This window comes from Elephas maximus, chromosome 6, assembly GCF_024166365.1.
Source record: "Elephas maximus indicus isolate mEleMax1 chromosome 6, mEleMax1 primary haplotype, whole genome shotgun sequence".
NCBI lineage: Eukaryota > Metazoa > Chordata > Mammalia > Proboscidea > Elephantidae > Elephas > Elephas maximus.
The window spans coordinates 72,011,270-72,032,450 of NC_064824.1; the positions used below are offsets into that span (position 1 = coordinate 72,011,270).

The 21,181-nt window shown below is 35.9% G+C and overlaps 1 protein-coding gene across 1 annotated transcript in view; it reads right to left on the reverse strand.

The window, feature by feature from the left end:
- Positions 1–7,088: 7,088 nt before the first annotated feature.
- The window catches only part of SP3 (Sp3 transcription factor), a 70,706-nt gene continuing 56,613 nt past the window's right edge, over positions 7,089–21,181 (reverse strand). Inside the window, exons 5-7 of the mRNA XM_049887467.1 lie at positions 17,587–17,779; positions 11,346–11,542; positions 7,089–8,829 (exon numbers count right to left, since the gene is read on the reverse strand). Of these exons, the coding sequence (XP_049743424.1) occupies positions 8,513–8,829; positions 11,346–11,542; positions 17,587–17,779 (707 nt within the window). The 3' untranslated portion in view covers positions 7,089–8,512. The remainder of the gene's footprint in view (positions 8,830–11,345; positions 11,543–17,586; positions 17,780–21,181) is intronic.

The window sequence follows — 21,181 nt, forward strand, 5'->3', positions numbered from 1 at the left end:
TCATTAATGCATGATGAGCACAATTATTTCCAAGTGTAGGAAGAATATTGATTCCTCCAAAGCGTGTATTTACGGATACTTAATATATGCCAAAAGCCCTGGTAGCACAGTGGTTAAGCATTTGGCTGCTAACCAAAAGGTCCACAGTTCAAATCTACCACTCTTCTGTGGGAGAAAGATGTGCCAGGCTGCTTCTATAAAGATTGCAGCCTTTTGAAAACCCTATGGGCAGTTCTACTCTGTCCTATAGCGTTACTATGAGTTAGAATTGACTTGACAGCAGTGGATTCAGGTTTGGGTCTTTAATATGTGCCAGGCACAGTGGGAAGTGGTTTACATGCATTAATTTATTTACTCTCCACAGTCACTCTATAAAGATGATGCTACTATAATTCCCATTTTATAGATTAGAAAACCTAGGCTTGGATTGGAAAGGTAAATAGCCCATGGTCATACAGCTAGTAAACAGCGGAGCCAGGACACAAGCCCAAGTATGCCTAAGTCCAAAACCTATACACTTAATTGCTAGGTTATACTGTGAAAGGTTTTGCTATTGTTAGGTGCTGTCAAGTCAATTTTGACTCATAGCAACCCCATGTGACAGAGTAGAACCGCCCTATAGGGTTTTCTTGGCTGTAACCTTTTACAGAGGCAGATTGTCAGGTCTTTCTCCCTCAGAACCTGGGTGAGTTTGAACCACTAACCTTTTGGTTGGCAGCTGAGCGCTTAACCATTGCACCCCCAGGGCTCTTTTTGTGACAGGTTTTACCTTTACTGAGGAGCCCTGGTAGGGTAGTGGTTCACAGCTTGGCTGCTAACCGAAAAGTCTGCACTTTGAACCCACCAGCTGCTCCAAGGGAGAAATACATAGCAGTCTGCTTCCGTAAAGATCACAGCCTTGGAAACCCTGTGGGGCAGCTCAACTGCATCCTATAGGGTCAGTATGAGTCAGAATCAACTTGAAGGTAACAGATTTACCTGCACTAACGAATCGAGATGAAAACGTCAAAGAAAGTTATCAACAGTAAAAATGGAAAAGATGCAATTAGCGTAACTTAGAATTTTTAAAGGGTCAGAATGTAAGGAAGAATATTGTTGGTTGTTGTTAGGTGCCGTTGAGTCGGTTCCGACTCATAGCGACCCTACGCACACCAGGATGAAACACAGCCCAGTCCTGAGCCATCCTTACAACCATTGTTATGCTTGAGCTCATTGTTGCAGCCACTGTGTCAATCCACCTCGTTGAGGGTCTTCCTCTTTCCCACTGACCCTGTACTCTGCCAAGTGTGATGTCCTTCTCCAGGGACTGATCCCTCCTGACATGTCCAATGTAAGACTCAGTCTCGCCATCCTTGCTTCTAAGGAGCATTCTGGTTGTACTTACAAGACAGATTTGTTCGTTCTTTTGGCAGTCCATGGTATATTCAATATTCTTCGCCAACACCACAATTCAAGGGCGTCAATTCTTCCTCAGTCTTCCTTATTCATATTAGGTAAACAATATTAAAAGTTTGAGACCTGTTGAGTCCAAATAATGAAAAAAGAGACACCCATGTGGTTGAAATATTAATTCTAAGGCTAATGCTGGCAGAGTCAATATACCCAAAACCAAAACAGACACAGACACAGCCCTGATAAGAGAGTGTCTTTTGAGTGTAGACGAGCAACTAAGTCTTTTAATCATGGGCATTTTACTGGCCTTCAAGACCTACCTCTTCTGACTCATTCAGCCTTGATAGTAAACTCTCCCTCATCAAAACCTGACTCATCTGGCACTAATCATGACAGTTAGCATTTTTTACAGCAGGAAGTCACCAACTACTTCAAACATTTGTAGATCTTATTCAAGAAGGGGCTGTATCTCAGATGTCTTTGTTGGCATTATTTAAGTAAGGGGGGAGGCATCTCAATGTAAGGTTTTAAGGGCATCTTATCAAAGCCAAAGGCAGGAAATGCAGACGGCCACAGAACACTGAGACAAAAGCTCCAAAGGCAACAGAGACAAATGAAGCCTTCTCTTCCTCTTTTCTGGGGTGCTATTCTCTCATTGTTTGCTTTCTTCTCTCTGCTCCACACACGGATTCTGTACGTAACCTCCCAATACATCAGTTTTCCAATTCCAAATTCTCAGGAGAAGTAACGAATTAGCCCAAGTTTAACCAGATGTTCACTCCTTGTCCAGTCATCTAATCAGTCTATCCCTGAAGGTAGCAGAAATAATACTCAGGAAAGGGAACATAAATTGGACAGATATGCTAAAAGGTGTCTACTCCAACACTTCCTATTTCACTGTTGTCTATTAATTGTAGACTGAGACATTTTTTAGAGAAATAAGTTGTATTTCTTTGATGACCTTTTTCAAGTTTAAAACCACTAAATTCTATATATTATCTTTCAATCAAAAGGAACCTAAAGATTTTTGCCTGGTTCCTAGAAACGTTAAAATAGTATAGAGAATAACTTCTTCAAGAAGATACACTTTCACGTGCTTCATTCTTTTCATCCTTTTAAACAGGACAATCACTTCAGGCACATTGCCCACTATCTGTTTAGATTCTAAATATTCTCTTTTCACATCTGACATACACACACACACAAACTCCCTTATTATGAACGAGAAAAGCCAATGTATGACCCGTATTAAAGCAACGGATCTCCAAAGCACTGGCCCCATCACTACAGCAGTATGAAATCCCGAGTTCATAAACACATTTAGAAAGAAAAAAGGTACCATTTATTCAGTCCCTACTATATATATCCTAGGCGCTATGCTTAATGCTTATCATTTAATCCTCACAACTCTATGAAGAGGGCTAGTTATCAGATTTTTAAGGGTAATGAAAAAAAATTTTTTTTTGTACTTTAAGGTTTACAGAACTAGTTTCTCATTAAACAGTACACATTATCTTATGACATTGGTTACCCACCCCATGACATGTCAAAACTCTCTTCTCGACCTTGGGTTCCCTTTTACCAGCTTTCCTGTTCCCTCCTGCCTTCTAGTCCTTGCTCCTGGTCTGGTGTGCCCCTTTAGTCTTGTTCTATTTTATAGGCCTGTCTAATCTTTGGATGAAAGGTGAACCTCGGGCGTGACTTCATTACTGAGCTAAAAGGGCGTCTGTGAGCCACATTCTCGGGGTTTCTCCAGTTTCTGTCAGGCCAGTTAGAATTTTGTTCTACATTTTTCTCCAGCTCTGTCTGGGATCCTCTATTGTGATGCCTGTCAGAGCAGTCGGCGGTGGTACCCAGGCACCATCTAGTTGTACTGGACTCAGTCTGGTGAAGGCGGTGGTAAATATGGTCTATTAGTCCTTTGGACTAATCTTTCCCTTGTATCTTTTTTTTTTTTTTTTAACTTTTATTGAGCTTCAAGTGAACATTTACAAATCAAGTCAGACTGTCACATATAAGTTTATATATACCTTACTCCGTTCTGCCACTTGCTCTCCCCCTAATGAGTCAGCCCTTCCAGTCTCTCCTTTCGTGACAATTTTGCCAGCTTCCAACTCTATCTTCTCATCCCCCCTCCAGACAGGAGATGCCAACACAGTCTCAAGTGTCCACCTGATATCGTTAGCTCACTCTTCATCAGCATCTCTCTCCTACCCACTGTCCAGTCCCTTTCATGTCTGCTGAGTTGTCTTTGGGAATGGTTCCTGTCCTGGGCCAACAGAAGGTTTGGGGGCCATGACCGCCGGGATTCCTCTAGTCTCAGTAAGACCATTAAGTACGGTCTTTTTGTGAGAATTTGGGGTCCCTTGTATCTTTAGTTTTCTTCATTCTCCCATATTCCCAGAAGGGTGAGACCAATGTTTTCTCTCCGACAGCTGAAAATTAGGTTCTAAGAAGGTAAGAAACCTATTATCAGACATCTAATATGTAGCTTAACAATGATTTTGAAGAGAAAGGAATTAAAAGGTAGAGATTACACAGCTGAAGGAGGCAGAGAAGATCCCCTTTGCAGCATATTGTTTGTAACACCATAACTGTAATTTACAGTAGTGAAATGGTATGAATCATGTTACATGACAGCATACCATGCAGCTTTTTAAAAACATTCAAAAAATTTGTTATGGAGAAAAGTTATTTTATAACTGCAAATAAAAATAGGAGAAAAAGCTTGTGTATCTTCTAAACCCCGATTTTGCTATGCATTTTAGAAAAGCAAAATGAACAATGGTTATTTCTGGGCAGCTTAGAGATCATTTTAATTCTTTTATACTCTTAACAGTCAATATAAAATCACTTTCATATAGTCAGAAAATGCTTTCCAAGACCTTCCTCAACCAAGCATCTGCCCATCTTTCCTTCACCACTATTCCACGCTGTCTCCATAGCGGTTTCTCCTGCGCGCTCAACTGACCAGTCTAACTTTTACACTCTTAAATTGCTTAGAAAGATGTGGAGGTGACTCCTTATTGTCAAAATCAAGGCTTTTCTCACTCTTCATCTGACTTAACCTCTCTACTGCATTTGATGTTTGTCACCACACTACAACTTCTTTACCAGTAGCCTTGACTGCTAGCCTTCCTCCCCCAGTTCCTTAAGTGTGGTTGTTTCCAAAGTGCAGTACTTTAGCTCACAGATTCCCAGTGCAGCGTTTGGATGCTCTGGCATTGAATGAATTTAACATTTTTCTCAGGAAAAAGCTCATGATTTCAAAAAGATTAGGAATCAGGCAAAGATTAAATTCTGAACCCCTCTACAATTTAATAGCCTCTCCTCCGAAACTTTTCCACTTCACCTCTCACAAATTCCTCAATCCCTCTTAAACCATACTGACCCTTTGTTAATGCCACTTCCTTTGCTGACCGTTCACCATACTTCTCCATGTAGAATTTCCCTCTGCAAAACACTAGTATACATTTAAATTATACTGAACTGCATGCAATCTGTCTGAACAAGTGGCCAAATCAGTATTTGTCTTCCCAACACTAAATAAAGGCTGATTTCACTGAACTATCAAGTTTTGTCCCCAAAATATAAGCTACCTTGTTTTACACTGATTGTCAGACAACTAAAGACTTACTACAAATTCACGGTAACAAGTTTTACATGCACTATTAAGTAAAAAATTCCTTTATGTTGAAGATACTTCTTCACATAATTAAAATTGAAAACCAAAATGTCTACTAGCTGGTAACATAAGCAACAATGTGTCAATTTTAAGACCAAATGCTATTAATAAATTCCAAAATCATTCATATAAAAACCCCCAAATTTCAAACGACACTGAATAAAAAACTTTATACAACAAAAATTCTGGAATCCTAATCAAGCAGTATAAAGATTTGAACTTTAAGACTCAAAGGGGAGGCTTGCTCTACTTACGTGATTTTCACTCAGGAGTGTTCAGCAGAGCAACTTGAGAAGCTGTTTAAAAATATACTTCACCCCCAGAGATGCTGATTTAGTAAAGGGTTGGCAGGTCAGTGGATTTCCTAAACTGCCTCCCAGCATTCTCTGATAACAACACTGGTTAAGAACTATCTCCTATGAAATGTCTGTCATGCTGTCAGCTTATATGCACATGTATTTCCAAGTATCTTAAGTATTTTCACTATTTTGAAAGACCAAAGTTATTTACAGGTCACATAACTTATTGCAATAGGGGTAGTTCTTTTTAAAGTTTTTTTTGCTTATGTGTTTTTTGAGTAACTGGAAGTTATTAAGTGTTGATCTAGGAAAAAAGATTTTTTAAGTGATAAAAAAAAATTGTACTGTATACACAGTACAGACACCTAGTCTACTAGTAAGAATATGTGATAGATTTGTACGTAAATATACTGAATATGCACCAAAAAATTAAAGCAGTTGACAAAACACTTATTAGTTCAAGAGTATGCTTGAACTTAAAATCTTATACATAATATCAAGAATAGAAATTTTATAACTAGGAAAAAACTGACTTCAGAGTAATTCTCCACATATTGTTTCTGGAGTATATTTAACATTTTTGATATAAAAATATTTAAAATCACCTGCACTGAGGCTGAATGCTAACTTCTGTTAGGTAAAAGATCTAAAGCTCACTGGTATACCCCTAACAGAATCACAATATATCTTAAAAATGAAAAACAATTTTTAAGACTACTTACTTTCTTCATTGCATTCATGCTCCAAGAACTCTTAAATAGGCTTGGAAACCCATGGATGAAAAATGCTCACTAAACTTATCATAAAAATTTCAATATTATTTAAAAACACATCTACTGTAACACTCTAAAAAGTTTTATGTTCTGACCTGAGCATTTTGCTCAACTGAGCAACCTCCTCACATAAGCCTCTTTATATAATCCTCAATAATAAAAAATTAGAGATTATCTGAAGTTTTTAAGTTCAACTTCTAATCCTGAAAGAACATCAGAGCATTCCACTGATTCATTTCTATGATTCCAATAGTTCCTATTTCACATCACACACTTCAGTCTTACATTTAGAAAAATTTTGTCCATGTTTGTGTATCTAAAGTTGTCCTATGCATTCAAAGATATTACTGATAGTGTTTATTTAGATCGGACCTGGAGAAGACAATGAAAATCATAATCCCCACTGTAAATATATGAAAAAGAATTTGGTTTTTACTTTGAAATATCCAAAATACAGTCATACTTTCTATTTTTCCTTTCCTGGTATCTTGCCCTCATCATGATTAGACATACACAACCCAAAACACAATCTTTTCTAATAATTCTTGCCACAGTTACCAAAACATGGCTTCTGTTATCTTTTCTCAGGAGTCTTAATTAAATTCAGGTTTTCGATAAATCAAAATATTCTGCATTGTTTTAACAGGAGAAGCAAAAAAGGTTTGCAAAAGAGCAATGATAAAACTGATGAGTCAATGAGTTAAGGGTTAAAAGGTTTTTTTTTTTTCCTAAGTTACATCTTACACACTCCCTCTTAGGTGAAAAATTAGTAAGCTGCCAATGGCTCCACACATTCCTTTTGAAATAAATATACCTGTTTACAATAATTTTAGTGCCTGACACATAGAAGAATGAAGGGCTGGGATGAAAGGCCACACAAATTTTCTTACCCCTACCACTGCAATATTTTAAATGCATAGGAATACAACAAACTCAAAAGAAAAAAAAAAATAGTGTTTTATTAACTACCACACTGTTATAATACACTTTAAACGTACAATAAGGTAGCCTTTAAATTTGAGGTGGTCTTAAGAATAACAAATGAACAGAATTCCAAATTTTTCAAATAGGTGAACTGTTGCAGTTGTAAGTATACATTGAGGAAAATTATATAGCTCTTACAAGACGACCAGCAATGTAATTTTATTTTGTACATTTTAATAACTGAAAATATAAACAATAATTAAAAGATAAAAAGAAAATACAGCATAATAAAAACATATGTTTCTCAATTAAATGTACTGGATACATATAAATTTTAAGGGAAGAAGCAAAAAAGAAAAATGGTTGATATTTAAGTGCAGACTGACTACCTAGACAAGACAAAAAAAAAAAAAAACCCTTAAAAAAATATCATAAAACCTCTAGTTTTCTATGACTAATATCCATATGGTTGGAGTATTGTCACTATGGAAGTGATTTTGTTATGTTTGCATATGTTATTATACTTTACTGGTAATTTACATGATGGCTTTTAAGGCCCTGGCAGACATGGTTTTTGGAAACAAGATTGAGTAAAAATCACTGCTAAGACGCAATACACCTTATTTTTTTGGTCCTCCAATATTCAAGAAAAGGGATAATTCACTATAACATCTTTCTTACCACCCAAATGCCTCAACCTATACATTTTAAACTTTTTTAAACATTGGTTATATTGCCCAACTTCGTTATTGAAAGAATATTAACGAGACATTATTTTGGCAAATTAAATCTTAAACATGGCTTTTCAACAGGATTTAAAAGGTGACTATCCCTAGAGTTCCATGTTAAAATGTAGTTTTCAAAATCTTACAAGAGTAATGCTTAAAATATTGTACATAGTTAACCTAATTAAAAGAATTAGCTTCAAAATGACAAATTGATAAGCTAAGTAAAGCCTACACTATGTAACATTTGCTTGGAAACTTGATTTGTCAGTTATGCATAATAAAAATTCCAGTCATCAAGAAAATTACAAAAAAATTTTTTTATCATAACATGATTTCTTTCACCCACCAACTTTTTATCTTACAATAGATAAATACCAACATGTTCTCATTTTTACACTAAACCACACAGGATTGATGCATTTGGTTAGACTACCATTCGCATTGTTAAATTCAATTTTCTCTTTATATAACTTGGTAAAATTTCATTTCTTCTAGATTCCAAAAGTACCTACAAAACCCATGCAATTTTACCATTTTTAATATACTATGGAATATCATACAAAGTAAGGCATTTCAGTGTCATGTATAACCAAGTTACTGTCAATCCAAAAATTTTTGCACATCAATAAAAAGATATCTAAGAACTTAGGAACAATATTCTTCTCACTACTGTATAAAAATAACCACAATGAATAAGTATTTGCGTAGTATTTACTCCATTGTCTCATTTCCAGAAACTGTGACAAGCTGTAAAGGTATTTCAGTGTTGGTAAGGATATCTTGATTGCTGGTGGCGGAAGTATTAACAGTTCCTATCCCTGAAACAGAACCTTGTTGAATATTTGCAAGGATAAGTGTTGTTCCTCCTGCAGTAATCAAAGTATCATCTCGCGCAGCTTCCACAGAGGCCAGCACTGTACTGCTAGAGTGAATACCTTTTTTATTCTGATGTGTTTTAATATGTTTGGCAAGGTGGTCACTTCTCATAAAGCGTTTTGAACATTCTGGGCAAACAAATTTCTTCTCACCTGTTAGGAACAAAATAAAATAGTCACTTAGTTTTAAAAATTCAACATTAATATACAAATCATCCTCTCGAACAAAGTAAGCCAACACCGATGGATGGGGAAGATCTATTACAATTGTATTCGGTTCATGAGCTATTCCCACAAGCTCTCAAAGGATAGCTCTTCCTCAAAATAAATCTGTCACCTTTATTTTTTGATGAAAAGCAACCTTCAAAGTTATTAAATACATGGGATACTCAAATTTGACTTTAATGCGTCAACTATGCTAAAATTTTGCAATACCGGTATATTACAAGACACCAGTTTAAATATTACCATCTCCTGTAACACCTATTTAACCACTAAATAAAAAGTACATTGTTTGAAACTATATTTAGGATGTTAATATGCCATATCTATAATACTAAATCTTCAACAGTTAAATCTGAATTCAAGTAACTAAACAGAGTACTTCTGGATTAAACTAAAAGACAAGCAAGCTTGAGGTCCAAGGAGATTTGAGTTATCCCAAGAATTAATAGAGACAGCTAGCTGATGTGATTTCAGCTGGAAATATCAAGAGCAAGCCTAATCTATCAGTATATTGTTACAAGTTAGTAATAAGACCCTGGTGTCTAAATTTATTGCCCACCATAAATAAACTTTTCAAGTACAAAAGATAGGCTCAACATTTGTTATACTGAAGACCCACTTAGCAAGAGAATTACTATAAGAGAAGGCAAAAGGCTAACCTAAAAGGAGTTCAGATAGAAATCAATCAATAAACAAAAATCTAGTAAACAATTATTTTCTTCAAAATGTCTTAAAAAGCTCTTGTTCCAGCACCTCTACTCTAGGTAGGTCCTCAGACCTCATGTCTGAATTACTGCAATGATATCCTACTTTTTCTCTCCAATCCAACAATCAACGCTAGACAAATTTTCCTTAAATACCCATTTTATTTACATTACAAAACACCATTGTACTAAGTGGTGTAGGAATGCAAGGGAAACTTGTAGCCAACAACCAAATAGTTCAGATATTCCCTGCCTAACTTAGAAGAACCTCTATAATGTGGCACAACCATACTCAACAGAAATATGTAAAACTCCATCTTCACACATGTTGTTCTAATTACAAGATAGTTTTTCACCTCTTCTATTCACATATATCTTACTCGTTTTGGAAGTGTTTCCCTGATCTTAGAGCATCAGTCCTGAGAGATGTTCCATGACAAACAAGGATTGATTGGGTTTAGAAAATGCAACGGGTTTTTTTTATACATTCTACGTCCATCCCTTCCCCCACAAAAAGATCCACGGTCATCTTTAGCATCCAATTAAAGGTCCCAACAGAGATATGCTGCAGTGAAAGTACTTGTAACCCACACTTATTTGATCATAAACCTTGTTCCCTTTTTCTGTTATTCTTTTTTTTTTACATTCTGCTGATCAAATTCCACCGAGGGAAATTCTGTTAGGGCTACCTTAAGGTCTAATGTACCAGCCCACCACCAATGGCTACACCTTATTATTTCAGGCTATAATCATCTCTGGCTCTGATTATACAAAGCAGCACAGACTATAACACAAAACCGTTCACTTTCTTAGACTACTTGGAACACTTACATGCAGGTAAACCTTGTGTCTCTAGCTACCTGATGAAAGAGATAGGAAATAAAACAAGTAGAGCATCTGTGTACTACTCCATATGTCTCAAATTATTTCATATAATATTTAAAGTCAATATAGGAGGTGTGAAAGCAGTCAGAGATGTGAGCTTATTTGCTTAATAGAGAACTTGGATTTGAATCCAGATCTGGTAGGCTTAAAAACCCATGCTCTTCATTTTACCATGCTTCTTCCTTCTAAGCTCTCTAGGGGCTGTAAATACATAATGTATTTTTAATTCTCCAGTGTTAAGCATTGACTGATTGAGCACCTAGATCGTTTACATGGTATCAGGAGAAAAACATCTCCAAGCTATATTAAGTTAGGCTTCAGGCTGAGTCAGTCCCAGATGCATTTCATGTAATAACCACACAACACTATCTTAAGAACAATCAGATAAAAGAAAAAGAGTCATAACAACAACAATGCCTAGGTTATTCCTCAGTGAAACAGAAGTAATGTCTTTTGCTTACCTCACAGATACTAAAACAATGGAAAATGACTGAACTTGTCAGAAGGGATTATTCTTTCTGATAGTGTTAATGGGAATGAAGGATCATGAGTAAAAGCAGACAACTAATTAAAAATTTTAACAAAATAAATAATAGTATAAATGTGGCCCAAGACACTCAACAGTATCAACAAAAACTAACCACAGTCTGCACAAAATTAAACTTCCTAAGATGAGCCATGACGGCTTGTTCTTTGAAATTAGTGTTTTAAAACTGGTACTACTAAAGATAGAATATTAATATAATTAGTTATATATATATTTTCAATTCTTTCATTTAAGTATGCTAAAAGAAAATTTCAAAGATGTACATATCCCTACTGTATTCATTTTAATCTATTAAAAGCATCAGTAACCTGTATGTGTTCTTCTGTGCCTCTGTAATTCATCACTTCGAGTGAATCTTTTACCACAGAACATCCAGTTACAAACAAAAGGACGCTCCCCAGAATGCCAACGCAGATGAGCTCTCAGATGTGAGGTCTTCCCATAGACTTTACCGCATCCTGGTATGTGACAAATGTGTTGCTTCTTTTTCCCAAGATTGGTACCTCTAAAAAACACACACAGAATAATATATACTTATTTGAAAATATTCAAATGGTCATTAACACTATATCATATACCCTCATGTTGAATTTCAAATAGAAGGCAGTGAGGGTCGACTGGAAACCAAGACCATTTTAAATCAATTTAAATAAAATCTATGTATTTCAAACATAGAGGTTTTATCTATTATTTTTACTCAAGAATCAATGTGATACTGCTGTCCAAATATGTAAACATATATAAAAACTGTGTTATTAAAATGACATTCATACATAAAAACTGTATAATAAAGTTATTTACTAGTCTATCAGAACCATTTACAAATTCTATGCATAGGCCCAATCCAACTAAGTTAGGTGTATGGGTACTTGAATGGTCTTTATTCAAAAGTCATGATGTCATCTAATTAAAAAATAAATAAATCAAAGATTGAATGCATAATTGATCACAGGCACAACTGAAACATAGATAGCTTAAGCAGACTTTAAGTTAACACAATTTAAGCATATTCGTGTATTTGTATGGCCCACCTCTGAATATACACTGACTTGGATAAAGTCAAAGAAAAAAATCTAGCTAAAGCTATGGCATTAGCTCCTTTAGCACTATATGAAATAAGTATAAACCAAAATTACATTTACAGTTAAAATTTCCTTCATATTAACTATGCAAAGATATCCAAAATTATATTATATACAAGAGATATCCTAACCATTTCAACATTGTGAATATAATAAAGTTTTCTCCACATGCCCAAATCTGACTGTTATATTTCAGCACTTGATATCAAGAACAGGGTTTGCAAAGTATGTGCTCAGATGGGTTAAAGGAGGTATCTTAAGACTAAGCAAGAAGAAAACTGTTTTGATTCCAGAAATGATATTCGAATAGTATTAAATAGCTATACAAAATGTTATTCCTCAGGCTTTTAAAAACAAAAAAATCAGACTAGTTATTGAATAAAGTAAATTTTTAGAAAATATGACATTTCCACACATGGATTCTCAAAATCATATTGTATAAACTTTGCAATGCTTCTCTGTGAGATTTTTTTAAGTTCATTTTTAAAACTCCCCAGCCCTCCCTCCCCCAATCTCACAATCTCAGTGTATCCTATAAACCTTCCAGAGCCTGCAAATCTTCCTGTATACAATATACCTATCGTTCTTCTAATTTTACTGGAAAAATGCATATTTCCCCACATTTATATTTTAATGTACTCACACTCAGTAGCATGTGAAATTGCCATAGGACAAACAGTGCTAAACGGTGCAGTGCTGGCTGTTAGATGCCATAGGTGTTCTGAACAGGGAGACATCAATGTGGGCTCCAGTAGTTAGAGAAGGCTTCGTGGAGAAGGTGGGTAGGATTTAGATAGAAAGGAGGGAAGGCATTCCAGGCAGAGGAATAGCATAAGTAAAGACAAGGAGGAGTCATGCTGTTGTCTCAAGGGCAAGGATGTCATAATCTAACACAATTCTAGTTTCTGCTCCAGTCCACCCCCAATTTCTCTTGAAACTCTCTTCAAAGAGTTGAGATGAGTAAAACAGGTTTTTCTGGCTCATTTGCAATGCCAAAGTCTTAACCAAAGTCAGTATTGTTTCCATTTAATTTACTTTATTCTTAAATAGCCCTAAGAAAAAGAGCAAGGTTTCTAGTTATTGGTGTACAAATCAATTTTACATATTGTATTCACCATAGCAATTTCACAGAGAACCCAATTGAATTCATTCTTGTACTCAATGGCTTCTTGCTTCTCTTCTAAGTCTGTCACTCAGGTGTAACGATGTGTTTTTATAAACTCGAAAGTGCTATTTCATGAACTTAGCAAAATCTAGCTTGGGAGCACTCACGAAACACAAGACTGTAACTGATTAAAGCAACAAATCTGGGCTCTCAAAGAACCAAGAAGTTAGGGAAAGACATTTTCAAATGAATTATAAGGAAACACAAGAGCAAAACAGTCATAGTTTGAAAGTGGGACAGGCATCTAAGAAAAAAAAAAAATGGAGGAAGGGACAAATATATAATTTCGGGGGAAAGGCCTAGGTTCAAGTTCCTATTTAAAAAGACAGGAACTAGATATGCATTTACCGTATGTGATATAAAGGAAGGGAAAGAACTGAGGTGAATTTCTCAACAAACTTCAGATAGGAAAAGACTTAGTCATAAATTTTCTCGTGATTTACATAACCACACCACTAATAAAAAAAACCAAACCAAACCCTAATACCTATTTCCAAAAAAAAAAAAAAAAAAAAGGCCCCAAGGCCTTACAGCCTTATAGTCGAATCCGACTCATACGGACCCCCCATAGGGTTTCCAAGATTATGTAAATCTCTACATAAGCAGACTGTCAGTTCTTTCTCCCACGGAGCCACTGGTAGTTTAGAACCACCAATCTTTCAGTTAGCAGTCGACTGCTTTTAACCACTGTGCCGCCAGGGCTCCTTAGTAATACCTACTACATAACCCTGAGAAGTTTTAGGTTTCTAGTCTTGAGTGCCTAAATTTGCTCCCAATAATTTAATAATGCTAAGATAAACTAAATTCTGGATAGAGGGACTAAAGAAACTAAGTAAATCCTTTTGTTTCCGTCTTTCTTTTGTACAGGTGGGAGAAATAGGACACGAACTAAAATGCTGACAGAAGAAAACAGACTTTGAAAAATTATTTTTAAAATACAAATTGATGTTTAAGCTACACAAAACCTACATAATGATAATGCTTTAGAATTTATTCTACTTTATTATAATATTTGTCTCCTCTACTAGATTAAAACCTTTTTGAATGTTGGTTCTGCTCAGTAAAAACTGGCTAAATGATCAAATAAATGGCAGAATGAAAAAAATTCTGTTTATATCTTACCTTAAGTAAAACGTAAGCAAGTAAAATTTAGCTCTCTAAAGGTGAATAAAATTTAGTTTTTTTAAGACATCACCTTCCCAATATTATTTTGTTTTTAAGAAAATTGCTGAGAAAAAGGCCAATATTTAAATTTTTTTTAATGTAACACCTATTTCACCCGTGCAGAACACTTTCAAATATTTTAAACTTACAATATATGTTATGCTTTTACTAATAAGATGTAACAATCGTCATTGATATAATTGTACCTATGGTATATATAAACTGAATTTTGTTCAAATGAGCTCTAAGAAATCTAGTTTTTTTTTTACGCCAATTTTGATTGTTTAAAATACTAAGTTATCAAAAAGTGAACTCACAAAAGACCTAGAAAAAATATAATTACTTTTATAATCCTTGAGATACAGAAGACTTAACTTTAAATGATGGAACTCTTTCTTTACTTGCATAATAATACATTTTGCAAACCACTGACATAAACAAAGATGAAAGACAATGTAGAACTGGGCAAAATGCAGTTGCACATATGACAGAGTTAACACAAAACAGTCACAAAATACAATTCACAAAGAAAAAACGACATGCAAAAAAGTTAAATCTCACTAATTAAAAAAAAAAAACATAACAATACTGAGATACTATTTTTCATCTATCAGACTTTAAAAGGCTGGCGGGGGGCGGGGGGGCACGGAGATAATATCCAGTGCTGGCAAGGGTGTGGGAACGCAGATATTCCCGTACACCATTTGTGGGGTACAAACTGATACAGCCTTTCTAACAAATTACCTTTGACCCAGCAATGCCACTTTTGCCAAATTGTATTAATGTAATAATCAGACATATGTGTAAGAACTATAATGATGACAATAAACAGCCTAAATGCTCAACAAAAGATGTTAAATTATTACACATCCACACAATAGAAAACTATACCAAACCAAACCTGTTGCTGTCCGATCAACTCCGACTCAGCAACCCTACAGGACAGAGCAGAACTGCCCCATAAGGTTCCCAAGGAACAGCTGGTGGATTTGAACTACTGACCTTTTGGTTAGCAGCCGAGCTTTTAACCACTGTGCCTCTAGAGCTCCACAGAACACTATATTGTACAGCCAAAAAAAAGATGTAGATTCTATATAGACTTGCAAATTCGGTCACATTTTTCAGAACAAAAGCAGACATGTAAAATAGTGAGAATAAGACGATTCTACTTTAAGTATTTATAAAGTCTAAAAGGATTATCTACAAAAATGTTACAGTGGTTATCCTGAAGCGGGGTAGGATTTTAGTGGTTTTGTTATTTTTTTTTAAATACTCTTCCATATCTCTGAATTTTTAATGAGTATGTATTAATTTTATAAACATAAATGTAAAAGATTTTCACTTTAAATAAAAGAATAAGTGAAACACAGGCCAGGCCCTGACCTTCAATTAGATTTGATTTTCATAAATTATTTATCTTGAAAGCTCCTTTGAAATGATTACTGAATTTCAGAGAAAATTACTATATACACAGAATTTCATGCTTACTATTTAAATGGATCAAAACATTTTACAGGACAAATAGGAATTTTAACAATTAGTTGCCAGTAAATACAAATTATCTAAACATCAGAAGATCCACTTGGGAAGTAGTACAGTATAGCGGTTACAAGTTTGGAGTAAGAAACTAGGCCCACCATAAAACAAAACGAGACTAAAGGGGTACACCAGCCCAGGGGCAAAGGCTAGGAGGCAGGAGGGACAGGAAAGCTGGTTAATAGGGAACCCCAGGTTGAGAAGGGAGAGTGTTGACATGTTGGGGGGGTTGTTAACCAATGTCATAATATGTGTACTAACTGTTTAATGAGAAGTTCTGTTTTGTAAGCCTTCATTTAAAGTATAATAAAAAAGAAACCGGGCCAAAATTCCAGTTGTGTGTGCTCTTTTAAGGGTCATTCGACCTCTCTACACCTCACTTACATAACATTGTCTGAAAAACAGCAAGCTGACAACGTTGGCAGTTATTACCCATTTTATTAACGAAATCACTGGCCGGTATGCAAATCAGCTAATAAGACAAACTCAAAGACAAAGTTAACTGTGTTAATAGTACACGTTTACTCATTATTTTTCTACTTAAACTGTGTATTTCTGAGAGGTGTATTAAGGCCTTTCACTATGACAGGGGATTTGGTTAGTATATCTTCAGCTTTTTAAACAATCTGAGTTATAAACTTTTGTTCTATATTTTAAAGCTGTGCGAAGAGGCACCAAGACTATTAAATCTTCTTGGCAGAATCTCATATTATTAACAAGAAATTTATCTGCATCTATCTGATGCTTTTTACCTTAATCCTACCCTGCCTGATATTAACATTGCTATATAAATTCTTTTTTGTTAGCATTTGTCTAATAAATCATTTTTCTATTCCTTTATCTTCAATATTCCTTTGACAATTCATTTGAGGCGTTCCTTATAATCAACATAGGGCAGGATTTTGTTTTTTAAGTATGATCTCAGAGTCTCGACCTCTTCATCGTTAAACTTTAGCTATTCACACTTAATATATCACATTAGTAATCTGTTTTCAGTTTATTCCTGTCATGTTATTCTGTCTTAAAACTTATTTTTACAACACTGGCTTGAAATACTACAGTCTCACTTTTCAAAAAATTTCACCATTAAGACTTATTATTCATATTTGTTTAAAATGGAAATGCTTATGCTTATCGACTATTTCTGAAATTCGTAACTTATTTTTATATTACTTCCATTCTTAAGCTAAGAATCAACTTTTTATCTGTGTTTTAGCAAGTCCCATTGCTGGTTTGCGAACAGGCTAAATTCTGACATGGACCTGTTAAATGACATCAGCCAGCACTTTTAAAAAGTGCAAACTGAATAATTTCAATTTTTCAAAACCTGTTAAATGGCATCAGCTAACACTTTTAAAAAATGCAAACTGAATAATTTCAATTTTTCAAAAAGTCATTTACATCTGAAAATTCAATTTCATATATTTTGTTCTGTAACCTTTTCTGCCACACTCATACAGACACACATCCAAAATGATCATGTAACGAATACTTTTCCATATTAAGTAGCATGATGGCATGCAGTACTTTCAACATTAGGGTGATATTAGCACTCTTTATATATAAAAAAAAAAAAATAGAGTATGTTTCATATGTGCATACCTCCCACCACCTTCTTTACAGTTGGGACAGGTGCAAGCTACCCTTCGAAGTCTTTTTCCTTCTTGATGTTGTTGGTCCCCTTCTTCATCTACCACCTGTACTCTTAAATGTGTTAAATCATTGGTATTCAATGTAGAATCACCACTGAGCTGCCACTCTTCAGGATCAGGTTCCTCTTCCTTGATCCTAATATCTGAAGAAAAAAAACAGATACAGATGAGAAGCAGCCCACTGGCCCAAAAAGAGAGCATGAGATTTGAACCTCTCTAAGGTAATGTAAATAATGTGTAAGAGTCAAAAATCTGTTTATGGAGCAGTCACTGTTCCTCATCGTGGAGTATTCTTTTCAAAATAAACTATTTTATTCTAAATGTCCCAAAAAAGGGAATAAAGACAGCATGACAACCTGATTTGAATAGATTCAATAAGAAAAATAGGGAATGTTTTTTGAGCAAGATGAGTTATAAGCTGAAAGCAATATGAAACTTCAATTATAGTTGTTCGTCAATAAATCCAATGGTCGATTCAGAGTGGGACAAAGTCTAATGCCTTAAACGTCTCTTTGACAGCCTGAATCAATTGTGCCTATGTGTAGGTACTATATATGATGCAAAAGAAGGCAACATTCACTTGACACTGCTACTCCTAAACTTAGGCTTTAAAAGTCAACCATTACTAAAATATCTGTAGTAGCCACAAAATATCACTGTAGGCAGGAGCTACAGAAGTCCAAGAAACAGTTTCTATTTTCAAGGAACTTTATTGCAAACAACACTGAAAAACAAAATAGGCATGCAATGGTGAAGAATGGACATGGCAGGAATTGTCATTTCTCAGCAGAGACAAACATCTTTAAATCGATGATGATAAATGCAAAGCAAACCCATCGCCATCAAGTCGATTCTGACTCATAGCGACCCTAACGGACGGAGTAGAACTGCGCCATAAAGTTTCTAAGGCTGTAAATCTTTACGAAGCAGACGGCCACATCTTTCTCCCATGGAGCCACAGATGGTTTTGAACTGCTGAGCTTTCGCTTAGCGGCCAAGCACTTACCCAACTAACCACTAGAGCATCAGCATTTTCTAAGTGAAACTAAGAGAACAGATCAACTGAACTTTCTTTTCATTTCAGGAGAGTGATTTTTTAAAAAGAAACAATAAAATCATTTAGAACACTGACTATAACCACCTTCAATGAAACATGAACTCCTGTAGATTTTTATTGATATAAACTAAAAATCTTAATGAAAACTGATTATTTTAGGTCTACATTTTGGCAAAAATAACCAAGGCACTTAACTGTTTGCACCACCCAGGGACTCCTCAACTAAGGTGAAGACTGAGAAATGATTCTTGGATTTAATAACAATGTAGTAATCACTGATGATCTTGACAAGAGCTGTTTCAGTAGAGAAGGGAGAAAAAAACTCTGTTCAGTTTCAGGAGGATGGAAGACCAATTAGAGACAAGAAGTACAGATGGCTCTTTCTAAGAGCTTTGTTGTAGAAGTAAGCATTATAAAATGGCATTAAAGTTCCTAGGCTAATCTGAAAACTCCCTTTGTCTCACTCCTTTGGGAGCAAGGGAGAATGAAGAAAACTAAAGACACAAGGGGAAGATTAGTCCAAAGGACTAATGGACTGTATCTACCATGGCCTCTACCAGACTGAGTCCAGTACAGCTAAATGGTGCCTGGCTACCACCACTGACTGCTCTGCTCTGACAGGGATCACAATAAAGGGTCATGGACAGAGCTGGAGAGAAATGCAGAACAAAATTCTAACTCACAAAAAAAGACCAGACTTCCTGGCCTGACAGAGAACGAAGAAACCGCGAGAGTATGGCCCCTGGACGCCCTTTTAACTCGGTAATGAAGTCACTCCTGAGGTTTACCCTTCATCCAAAGATTAGACAGGCCCATAAAACAAAACGAGGCTAAAGGGGCACACTAGCCCTGGGACAAGGACTGGAAGGCAGGAGGGGACAGGAAAGCTGGTAATAGGGAACCCAAGGTCGAGAAGGGAGACTGTTGACATGTCATGGGGTTGGTATGTGTATTAACTGCTTAATGAGAAGTTAGTTTGTTCCATAAACCTTCAACTAAAGTATAATTAATAAAAAAAAAAGCTCCTAGGCTAGCCCGTAAGATAGATTTAATACATAAGAGTACCTGAAATAGTGTAAACTTGCCATTATATTCAGTAGAAATACTTGTATATTGGAAGTATTGAGATCCATATTTATCCCTATTCCCAAGAAAGGTTACCCAGCCGAATGCAGAAATTATCGAACAATATCATTTGTATCACATATAAGCAAAATTTTGCTGAAGATCATTCAAAAGCAGCTAAAGCAGTCTACCGACAGGGAACTGCCAGAAATTCAAGTCGGATTTAGAAGAGGACATGGAACCAGGGATACCATTGCTGATATCAGATAGATCCTGGCTGAAAACAGAACACCGGAAAGATGTTTACCTGTGTTTTCTTGACTATGCTAAGGTATTGGACTGCATAGGTTTTAACAAATTATGGGTAACATTGGGGAAAATGGGAATTCTGGAACACTTAATTGTATTCATGAGGAATCTGTACATGGATCAAGAGGTAGTCTTTTGAACAGAACAAGGAGATACTACATGGTTTAAAGTTAGGAAAGGTATGTGTCAGCGTTGTATCATTTCACCATACCTATTCAATCTGGATGCTGAGCAGATAATCCGAGACGCTGGATTATATGAAGAACGAGCATCAAGATTGGAGGAAGACTCATTAATAACCTGCGTTATGCAAATGACACAATCTCGCATGCTGAAAGTAAAGGGGACTTGAAGCACTTACTGATGAAGATCAAACACCACAGCTTTCAGTATGGATTACACCTCAACATAAAGAAAACACAAATCCTCACAACTGGACCAATAAGCAACATCATGATAAATGGAATAAAGATTGAGGTTGTCAAGGATTTCACCTTACTTGGATCCACAATCAACATCCATGGAAGCAGCAGTCAAGAAATCAAAATAACGCATCGCATTGGGCAAATCGGCTCCAAGAGATCTCTTTAAAGTGTTAAAAAGCAAAGATGTCACCTTGAGGACTACAGTGCGCCTGACCCAAACCATGGTGTTTTCAATCCCTTCATATGCATGTAAAAGCTGGACAATGCGTAATAAAGACCAAAGAAGAACTGATGCCTTTGAATTCTGGTGTTGGCAAAGAATACTGAATACACTGCCAAAAGAATGAACACATCTGTCTTGAAGGAAGTACAACCAGAATGCTCCTTGGAAGCAAGGATGGTGAGACATGTTGTCAGGTGGGATCAGTCCCTGGACAAGGACATCATGCTTGGTAACATGCAGGGTCAACAAAAAAAGGGGAAGACCCTCAACAAGATGGACTGACACAGCAGCTGCAACAATGGACTCAAGCACAGCAACAATTGTGAGGATGGTACAGGACCAAGCAGTGTTTCATTCTGTTGTGCACAGGGTCGCTATGAGTCAGAGCCGCCTCAACAGCACCTAACAACAACAACAACAACAATATATGACCACTGCGGATTGAATTGTGTTCCCCAAAAAGATG